This window comes from Mastomys coucha, unplaced genomic scaffold (assembly GCF_008632895.1).
Source record: "Mastomys coucha isolate ucsf_1 unplaced genomic scaffold, UCSF_Mcou_1 pScaffold3, whole genome shotgun sequence".
In the NCBI taxonomy this organism is placed as follows: domain Eukaryota; kingdom Metazoa; phylum Chordata; class Mammalia; order Rodentia; family Muridae; genus Mastomys; species Mastomys coucha.
Genome location: NW_022196909.1, coordinates 44,510,228 through 44,521,577, shown reverse-complemented (window position 1 = coordinate 44,521,577; position 11,350 = coordinate 44,510,228). Strand labels below are relative to the sequence as shown.

At 48.0% G+C, this 11,350-nt stretch overlaps 1 protein-coding gene across 5 annotated transcripts in view; it reads left to right on the top strand.

The window, feature by feature from the left end:
• Dnah8 (dynein axonemal heavy chain 8) overlaps positions 1-5,244 on the top strand; it is a 253,949-nt gene extending 248,705 nt beyond the window's left edge. For 4 of the 5 annotated variants that reach the window (XM_031346760.1, XM_031346759.1, XM_031346763.1 and 1 more), the window contains exons 92-93: positions 646-767; positions 4,817-5,104. In XM_031346760.1, the coding sequence (XP_031202620.1) occupies positions 646-767; positions 4,817-5,104 (410 nt within the window). Of the gene's footprint in view, positions 1-645; positions 768-4,816 lie in introns of all 5 variants that reach the window. The other variant, XM_031346761.1, reaches the window with a different exon arrangement.
• Positions 5,245-11,350: the final 6,106 nt, after the last annotated feature.

The window sequence follows — 11,350 nt, the reverse complement described above, 5'->3', positions numbered from 1 at the left end:
TGCCCTAACGTCGAATGCCACTCTCCAGAAAAGCCTCTGTCTCTTATTGGACTGAATGGGCATGATTCCCAAATATCAAGTTTAGAGAAAGGCCACAGATACGGAGCCACGCATTATCTTAAAAATAACTGCATTATGCACATTAAAAGATGCAGCCCTCCCTTTCCGGTGTGATTGCCTTGTTTGATCAAATTGAAAGTCAGGTCCCTATTATGCTGTTTATGCCTTATTTCCTTAGACTAAATGAAATTGTCCCATTATGGCAAATAGAAGCTTCATAATGGTTTGATTCAAGTTTAATTGGAAGACAGTTCTCTCAGAATATTTTACTATTCCGGTCACACATTGGATATTGTGTTTTCCAATAGGGACCGTGAGCTACGCCTGGGTTGGGACCCTTAAAAAAGGCTTGGGGTTTCAGGGGACGTCCAAACCCAGGTCCTTCTCTCTTTGTCTCTTCACTGTCCCTATGAAAACAAATCCCAAGTAAGAAATGCCCCTTGCTCTGGTCTCAGCTCCTCCCAGGATGGGCAGGCAATTTAGACATGGTCAAGATGACCTCCAGCGTTACTTCCTCTGTATTACCGAAGTGGGCTTCATCAAGAGTCAATCTCTCTCCCTCTCTCTCCTTCTTTCTCTCTCTAGGCTTCCTCACAGCGATGAGGCAAGAAGTGACCCGAGCTCACAAAGGCTGGGCGCTGGACACCGTCACCATCCACAATGAAGTCCTGCGGCAGACCAAGGAAGAGATCATGGCGCCCCCAGCGGTAGGTGCTGTGGGTGGGGCCGAGAGTGAAAAAAAAAAAAAATCCACGTTCAGCTCAAAATTGTCCATGAGGGCCAGGGAGGTGAGTGCAGTAAACTGTCAAACAGTCGTCCAGTAGGCAAGGCCCTGGGTTCAGTCCCCAATGCCACAAAAACAAAACAAAACAAAACCAAAAAAAAAAAAAAAATAGAATTGGCTCCTTCAGTGAAGTCCACCTGCTTTTCAGCGAGCTTTTTCTCTGTTATAACTAGACAACCACAAGGCCAAATCCTCCCCCAGCTGCTGAGTGAGAGGTTAGTGACAAGGTGTAATGAGCCCAAGGGACTCTATGGGTGACGTGTGTGTGTGTGTGTGTGTGTGTGTGTGTGTGTGTGTGTATACATAGTACAAGTTGTGTACCAGTTTGCTTGGAAGGATATCCGTGGATCTCCAGCTCCTGCTCTGAGCTCATGGATTCCCCTGTAGCAGCTAAGGGCCATGGAAATCCACTGAACCGTTGGGAGCTCAGTTCCTACACCGTCCCATCCCTCCATATATTTTGAGACTCTGCACGCAGAGAGTCTGCCGTGCTATGGAGGCAGCGGGGCCCAAAGCCCTCTGCTCCTTCGACCCAGACATAGGCAAGTTCTTCAGTGATTTGAAAACGATGTGACAGTTCAACCTCTCTGCAGGAAGTCACAAGGCTGCAAAGGCCATCTCGCCATCTCGCCATCTCGGAAGCTTGCTGCCAGACAGATCTGACACAGCGGCTCAACCACCTTAGTGCTTCTTTCCCCTTCTCTGCTGCCCACGCCCTCAACACTGAGCAGCTCGAACACGTGGTTTTCTGAGCTCTGGACAGTGTTCTGCCACTTTGTAACTGGGGACCTCCCTTCCAGTTCCTAGAAGGTGGCTTCTGACTCTCTCCACACACCCCTATGCTGTATATTTCTTCCAGCCCCTCTCTAAAGTAATTCAGGGTCTCTCTGTTAACGTATTCCAAGGTTCTTGCATCTTCCACCTGTTATTGCACACACATACACCCACGTCACCTCCATGTGTGTCGGTATTTCCTATAGTACCATCTAGCTTCCTGGAACCCCCCCACCCATTCTTATTGCCTGGAGTACCACCGTCTGGGTTACTAAAAGCTTAGAGTGTGTTCCCTCACAGCTAAAGGGTCCTGACGTCTAAAAGCACTGCAGAGGGCTGGTTTAGCAAGCATGGAGCCTGGTTCAATCCCCAGCACCTCACAAGCTGGATATCATACCACACACCTGTAATCCAAACACTTAGGAGATGGAAGCAGGAGGCAGGAGGTTCGGTAGTTTAAGTTCAGCCTGGGATATGTGAGACCCTGTCTCAAAACAAGATAAAATAAATCAATGACTGGCAGTGTTGGTTTCCTCCAGAAGGGAGCTGTGGGAGACAACCTTACTCTAGACTTTCTCCTGGCTTCTGATGCCTACGGCAGGCAGCCCTTGGCAAAATTGATTGGTTTTGAACCAATACCATTCCACTGCCTGCCACAACCGTCAGAAGCTTTATACTACTTTATGTCTTTCTGTATGACCTGTCCCTGTACACACACACACACACACACATACCCACACATACATACACACTCACACACACACACACACTCACACATACACATACACATACACACACACACTCACACACACACTCACACATACACATACACACATACACACACACTCACACACACACTCACACACACACATACCCACACATACACACATACACACACACTCACACACACACTCACACACACACATACCCACACACTCACATACACTCACACATACACATACACACATACACACACACTCACACACACACTCACACACACACTCACACATACACATACACACATACACACACACTCACACACACACTCACACACACATACCCACACATACACACATACACACACACTCACACACACACTCACACACACACTCACACACATACATACACATACACATACACATACACACACACACTCACACACACTCACACATACACATACACACATACACACACACTCAGACACACTCACACACACACATACCCACACACTCACACACACTCACACATACATACACACTCACACACACACATACACACACACTCACACACACACACACACATACACACACACACATACACACACACACACACACACACACACACACACACACACATTGGATCTAGGGCCTTTCCAGACCCAGTATATTCATATCTTAACAAATCGTATCTGCAAAGCCAAACAATTGCATCTGGGATGTTGGGTGGACATACATTTGGGGTGTGTTTCAGTTAGGGTTTTTACTGATGCAACAAAACATCAAGACCAAGAAGCAACTTGGGAAGGAAAGGGTTTGTTCAGCTCACACTTCCACACTGGTGTTTACATCGAAGGCAGTCAGGACAGGAACTCACACAGGGCAGGAACCTGGAGGCAGGAGCTGATGCAGAGGCCATGGAGGGATGCTGCTTACTGGCTTGCTCCTCCTGGCTTGCTCAGCCTCTCTTTATTGTAGAACCCAGAATTCCCAGCTTAAGGATGGCATGCTAGGCCCTCCCCCTTGATCACTAATAGAGAAAATTCTTACAGCCGGATCCCACGAAGCTATCTCCTCAACTCAGCCTCCTTCCTCTCTGATGATTCTAGCTTGCATCAAGTTGAAACACAAAACCGGCCAGTACAGGTGGCACCTGCTGTGTCTCCCTGTGACTCTCGAGATCCTTAAATTGTCAGGGCTGTAGAAGAGGTCCCAGTTGGCCGTTGGCTGTTTCCTGGTGGTCACCTTGTACTGTATGTAATTGTCAACCACTAAATTAAGGATGGGAGCTCTTGTGTCCTGACGCCCCGGGACTGCCCAGGATCTCGGCGTCAAACCATGTTCCCCAGTTTATGGTTCATAATATATGGTCCTCGTGCAGTTAGTGCCCTGAGAGAGCCCTGGAAACTTTTTTCAGCTTAATCTCTCTGCCCTTTATCACCATCTACATTTACCTCCCCAGGCCTCATCTTCATTAGAAATAGAAAAACGCTCACCATCTTCTACATAAATATACTTTATAGCTCGCATGATCCTCTCCAGCCCTTTCTCATCTTAATGAGTACATGTTCTGTGGCTCCCCCGTGCCTGCAAGATAGAGTTCAGACACTTCAGCTCGGCACACTCGTCTTCCACGGTCAAGTGATACCTCACTTTATTACCTTGGAACCCTCTGTCAAGACTTAAAGTATCGTCTCCGCCCATCCTGTCCATCTCTGTGGAGTTGCTTCGGCTTCCTCCTCCTCATTTCCATACACTGCCCCTGCTCTTCAGGAATCCCTTCAAGCCAATCCCTACCACAGTCCACTCTCATGGCTAAAGCTCTCATGACCTCAGTCCAAAGTCACTGCGTTTACCCTCCAGAACCCATCACCAGGCAACTCCAGTAACAAATTTCAAGCTGTCGCCTTTTCTCAGGGGTCTTGCGTCCTCGAATCCGAGGTGAGGCCCATAAGGCAAGTCCGTTTGTAGGAAAGAACTTAGGGAGGATGGTTAGCCATACCGGATAGAGGGCCAACTCTCTCCTCCTCTCACGTCTACCGTGCTGTACCACTCCAGGCCCCTGGGGGCGCTCCATTCTCCTTTCATCCCGTGAAGGAGGTGGGGTGGAGCCTACAAGTGTCTTGATTGACTCAGCCCAAGGTTGGCAACAGAGCCAAGTCCCAGGCTATGCTTCCACCTTGCACCAGCTCAAACTGGGTTTAGAACTCCCTGCAGAGGTGACCTGGCCTTCCTGTTTTCCCAGGGGGACCACTCCGCGTTCCAATAACTGACAGCAGGGCACTTCCATGGTGCAGCTAGATTCACTGTGTGTCCCCTGGGAAACGTGGCCAAGTGTTTCCATGAACGTGATTGGCCCCGTGGTGTTTTCTTATCAGCTAGCGCTTTAAGACTGGCCCATGTTTTCTTTCCGAACTGACAGCCCTCATTGACATAATGGATGCCTAGTTTTCAGCACCTCCTCTTCTTGTTGGCCCTCCAGGAAGGCGTGTATATTTACGGGCTGTACATGGATGGAGCATCCTGGGACAGGCGGAACGGGAAGCTCACAGAATCCACCCCAAAGGTTCTCTTCATGCAGCTCCCGGTTCTGCATATCTTCGCCATTAACTCCACGGCGCCCAAGGATCCGAAGCTGTACGTGTGTCCTATCTACAAGAAACCCAGGCGAACTGACCTCACCTTCATCACCGTGGTGTACCTGCGCACGGTGCTGTCCCCGGATCACTGGATCCTGAGAGGCGTGGCCCTCTTGTGTGACATCAAGTAAGTTCATCTCTAGCTGCTGTGGGCACCAGGAGAGCCACACAGAAGAAGCCTTGAAACTGAGAGGACTTCAGACACGCTGTGTCTCCTGCCTGATAGGTGCTTGATTACTTCCCCTCAATTAAACAGTTGACACTTCTCCTATTGCTCGCCCGTCTCTTTCTCCCATATCACTATTCACAGGACTGCTCCGAGTCCACGCTTCTGATTCCAAGAACTCATATGGGGCTGTAATTACTTTCTGAAAGATAAGCCACTGTCTTCCTGTTAGAATGCTTTTTTAGAAGCCTTGCATTTTGAAAATGGGAAACAGGGCTTTGATCAGATCCTTCCTAAAAGGACCCCAGCAGAAAAAAACTTTTTCCTCCAATGGAAACTGCTCCTGGGCTAGCAAGTTGGTCTCAGTGGGCAAAGCACTTGTCACCAAGCTTAATAACGTGAGGTGGATGCCCTGGGATCCACACAGTAGGAATTGTACTCTAATCTGCACATAAGCACTGTGGGGCACGCACACACACACAGATCTACACACAGACAAGTGTAATTAAAATATACAAATAAGTATATTAAATATACCAAATAAATAAAATTTTTAAAATCCCAATAAGTAATCTTCCCACATCTAGGTTTGTTCCAATATAACCCTTTTGAGTTTGTGTGTGTGATATGTGTATATGTGTATGTGTGTGTGATGTGCATAAGAATTTGTATATAATGTATGTGTATATGTGTGTATAGATAAGTCCATGTATGACTTGTATATGGTGTGTATCGTGTTTGTGTTGTGTTCATGCTGGGGAGGTGTCAGAAAACCCACTGGGACAGTTAGTTGATCCTGGAATTTATTTAATTTTATTTAATATCATTTCATCTTTTTTTGGTAGTAACTTTGAGGCTCAGAGAGCTCTGGCTCCCCGTCTCTCCCACTCAAGCCCAATTCTGTGGGAAATAATGAAACACATATCTAGGTAGCAAATGGAAAAAGCAAAAAAACCAAACTCCATCAAACGAAATTAGGTTCCGTGCCGAATGTCTTAAAAGGCAGAGTCTTCAGAAAGTGGTGCTATTTCTTCCTCAGTAGTTAGCCTGAAACTCAGTATGAACCTTGGTTTCCTGCAGAAGGAAATTGTCAATTTAACAAAACAGATGGGGCCCTAGACTGAAATGCTCAAGCTGCTCCAGGACAGTGAAGAAGTGTCGCTCTGTTGGTTTCCTCATCTGGAATCTTCTTGCACCGCCCCCCCCCCCAGCTACTTCCACAAACTCCATTCTTTCTGCTCTGGAGGAGGAGCTGGTTCCAAATCAGCCCCATTCCTCTATCCTTCGCTGATCAGAGATGTGATGGGAAACCGAGCGAGGTGGCCCAGAGATAATCTCAGAGGAAACTCTAATGTTCCTCCGCTGTGCCACATATAGCCCCTGGAAGTAGAACTTAGCGGTAACCTCTGATTCATCCCTAGAGCCTATTGATTCCTTTCTGTTGCTCGCCAAAAGCACCTTAGGGGAAGACGGGTTTTTTTTTTTTTTTTGGATCGTATGTCCATCCCTGAGGGAAGTCGTGCTAGGAACTTGAAGTTCAAACCACGTGTGAGCATTGCCTGCTGGCTCCCTCTGTGGCTTCTTCACAGGCTCATGCTTGCTTTAGCCAGTTTTCTCAGACAGCTCAGGACTCCCTGCCTAAGGGATGGCACCTCCCACAGTGGGCAGACCTCAAAACAAATGCCTGCAGACCAACTCGATAAAGGGTCAATGACATTTTTTTGGTTTGGTTTGGTTTTAATTTCAGGTGATTCTATGTTGTGTCCAATTGACAGTGAATGCTAACTAGAACAGTAGTCAAGCCCCCCTGGTCCATGCGTCTCGTACTTCCCATGACCAGGAAACACACACACAAGTGTAGGTGACACTCCTTGGGTTGAAGTGTCCTACTGAAACGAAGCACCTGCCTGCCAGTCCCGGTGGGGACGGAAAGACAATGCAGTCTCAGACTATAGTAAACCAGCCAGCGGGTTCTGAAACAACGTACATGCTGGGTGATAAAACAAATTAAATTAAACCCTGGGATAGCCAAGAGGATACTTAGAGATTAATTATTAGGTTCAGTGTTGTCTAATGACTCAGATGACTTAGGAAAAAGAAAACGGGGGTGGGGGTGGGGGAGCCATCCCTCTAGCAAAGGTCACCGATAAGACTGGTTAATGGCACACGAGACCTGTTTTCTGGGAACTCGGCTGTGGCTGATTATTTTGCTCAGAGTTAACGTGGAGGAGAAAGAGAGATGGGCGCAGAAACTCAGCCAAGCCGGGCACCTGGCCCCCGGGCAGCGCCTCCAAATGGTTTTGTTGACGGTTGCCCTAGGTTCTGCTGAGAGCTGGCCAGGGACCCAGTTCCCCCGTTCTTTTCTCGAGCTTAGCAAATGGCTTTCCTTAGACACTTTGCACCATTGAACTTCCATAAACACATAACCATTTTCTCAGCAAAATTGTTGCTCTTTCACTAATTACATAATTTGCCACACTTGAGTGAGGGAGACCTGGAGAGCCTAAAAGAACAGAGGAGAGAGGGCGGGTGGCTCAGCAAACTGAAGCTGAGGGCAGAGGCGGCGGTTTGTTTGTTTTTTTGGTTATATATATATTTTTAACCCTCCTTGGAATCTGTCCATGTTTTCTCATTTTGGTCAGCAAAGCGAGCCATGAGATTTATATCTCCGTTGATTTAAAATGTTATTTTACTTTGGGCTTTACATAAAAATAAAGGCAAAAGAAAAGCACTCAAAGAAAAAAAAGAGAGAGATCCATCTTTGTGGGTGGTGATGTGTGAATGAGCCGCGGTCAGAGGCTCCAGATGAACAGGGGCCTCGGTTTAAAGGGGATGCAGCGTGACTCAGGACCACTGCTGAAGGCCACAGAAGTGGTTGGGGAATTTTACTTTTTTTTTTTTCTTGGCCTGATCGCTCCGACCCCCCTGCCCCCCTCCCGCCCTGCTCGGCCATATTTATTTCATATATGTGGGTACACTGTCACTGTCTTCAGACACAGCAGAAGATACCATCGGATGCCCATTACAGATGGTTGTGAACCACCACGTGGTTGCTGGGAATTGAACTCAAGACCTCTGGGAGAGCGCTCACAACCGCTGAGCCATCTCTCCAGCCCCGTGGTTGGGAATATTCAAGGCCCAGGGATGGAGGTGAAAACAAGCTCACACCGGAGCTAGGGCCTGCACTTTTCTTGGATATCATCAGGGCTACAGATGAGTGGGTTCTAAGGAAGGGCCCCTGAGTGAGGAAGCTACATTAGTTGTCTCTCGCTGTGATGAAAGGGTTTGCTAGGGAGCATAGTGTGGGGGTGGGGTTAGTTCACAGTGGTGGGAAGTGGCTTATAGTGTGGGAGTGGCTCATGGCTGCAGTGGCTGGACGGTGAGACACTACTGGCTCACACGTGGGTAGTTTAGGAAGCAGAGACCAGGCAGGAAGCAGGGCCATGCCCCGGACCTCAAGGACCACCTCCAGGGACTCACTTCCTTCAGCAAGGCTCCACCTCATGAATATCTACAGCCTTCCATAGTAGCAGCACCACCAGAGGACCAAGTGCCCCAACAGAGGCGCCCTTGGATCACGGAACAGGAGAGAAGGGAACGAAGACATGAAGTAGCCAGAGATAGAGACGTCCATCGTTAGGACTGACGGGCTAGAATCCCAGTGCACTGGGCAGATCGATCGTGCCGGGTTGCTGATGGGCTGGAGGTGGGTGGGATGGTTAGGAGGTCTTTGTTCCATGTTGGAACCGGAGAGCTGATTGGAAAAGAAGAAAGCAGCTCTTCTGAAGGGAGCAGAGAGAGGGTTTGGAGACCCGGCAAACAGAGTTGAGAAGGATCAACAGGAGTCCGTGGAGGGCTGGAGGTGTTCCTTGGTGGTAGAGTGCTTGCCTAGCATGCTCACAGCACCACACACATGCACATGTACACACAACTACCCCACAACATGTATGTTGTATACAACATACATATCACACACACACTACACATACACACAAAACATACCCCACTCAAACACACACACACACACACACACACACACACACACACACACACGGACTTGAAGTGAATATTTGGTTCATGCTGAAAACTTGGAAGAGAACCGGTGGGGCGGGGGAGGAGGGGAGTGGCTCAGTTCATGTGCCGCTTGCCCCACAAGCATGAAGACCTAAGTTCGGAAATCCAGGACCCACAGATGAAGCTGTGCACTGTAGAGTGTGTGTGTGTGTGTGTATTCGTGCCCATGTGTGGTGTGTAATCGCAGTAATGGTGAGATGGGAGACACAAAGACAACTAGATCTCTCAAGACCCTGTCTCAAAGTGGAAGGTGAGGACCAATACCCAAGTTTGTCCTCTGACCTCTCTTGTATTTGTGGTGTGGTACATGCACCTATATTCACAGACACAAATACACACACACACACACACACACACGTCAAATAGATAGATAGACACACATATATAAATACACACACATATATATATGTATTATGTATATATATATACATATATATATAACTTCATGTGGGTAATACACACACACACACACATATATATATGTATTATGTATATATATATATACATATATATATATATAAGTTCATGTGGATAATACACACACACACATACACACACACACACACACATATATATTTGTAGTAGGTTTGACCTAATGCTTCGAGAGTCAGCAGGTAAGACTCTGAGGGACCCTGCCCCCCCCCAGGTTGGTTCTGATTGGTAAATAAAGATGCTGGCAGCCAATGGCTTTTAGGGTTCCAGGGCTTTGGGACCAAGAGAGGAGGAGAGTGTGGAGAAGAGCTGCCAGGCCTGAGAAGTGGAGGGCAAGAAGGCCCCCACATAGCTCCCGTGTAGGAATCAGGACAGTGTGGCCCAGGGGGCTACGCAACCCAGTTCAGGGCAGCCAAGGTAGAATATAGGATTTAGTAAATGATAACTCAGGATTATCAGTGGGAGGTGGGTTACCCGCATGGAGGTTAGGATGTGGCCCAGGTGTTGCGCTGTTTAAGGCATATCAAAATATAAAGGCTGTGTGTGTGTCTTTCATTCAGAAATGTTAAGCCTTGAGGTGGGTAGCCAGCCTGCTGGAATCTTTTAATTAATTAATTCAACATGCATTTGTTAGCCAGGCAGTGGTGGCCCACGCCTTTAGTCCCAGCCCTTGGGAGGCAGAGGCAGCCGGATTTCTGAGTTCGAGGCCAGCCTGGTCTACGGAGTGAGTTCCAGGACAGCCAGGACTACATAGAGAAACCCTGTCTGGAAAACAAACAAACAAACAAAAAAACCCAACAACAACAACAACAAAAAAAAAACACGCATTTGTTGAGAGGAGAGAAAAAAATGATAGGGCAAAAGATAAAGGGGTAAAAACTTAAAATTTTACTGAACAAAAAAAAATAGGAGCTGTGGTGATCTTTCTGCTTTTTTTTCCTGCTTTATTATATTTATACGATGTTATGTTTTGTCTGCATGTGTGCTTATGAGCACCATGTATGCAGTACCCAAGGAGGCCAGGAGAGGGCCTGGGTGCCCTGGAACTGCAGAGCAAGACCGTTGAGATCCACCATGGGGGCGCTGGGAGTCATACCCGGGTCTGTAAGAGTAACCAGTGCTCTACCTCTGAGCCACCCTCAAGCCTACTTGGAAAGAGCCAAAGACCAGCTCACTGTTAAAGTTAACAACCTGAGCCTAGATGGCTAATAAAATCTCCAATGTTGGCATTTTTGCTAAGTTTTTTTTTAATCTTTAATAATTAGTCTAATTAGAAAGACTCAAAAGACACAGCAGTTGAAAAGATAACCCGTAGTGGCGTTAGCCACCGTCGCCACGTGCAGCTGATCGTGCGTCCTGGGGGAGCTAGCCAGGACTGTGGAGTCACTGATGTAGGTGGCGTTTCTGGATTTGATCAAAAACGTCCAGGTCCAGCCCATTAGAGACTCCAAAAGTTTCGTCCTTTTTCTCTCTGTCTTAGGGTTCTCTAGCCGCCAACTGGGTGAGGTATGGATCTTGGACTTGGGGTGGGGTCCCTAGAAAAAGCTCTGGGGTGCAGGAGACAGACTGGGACCAAGGGAGATGCTGGCGACAGCCTGCGCTTCAGCAGTGAGCCCTGCGGTCAAGGAGACTGCGTGCGACCCGAGTTTGGCCAGCCGGCTCAGGTGTCCGCTCTCTCTTCCCCTCCCCCTCCCCCTCCCCCTCC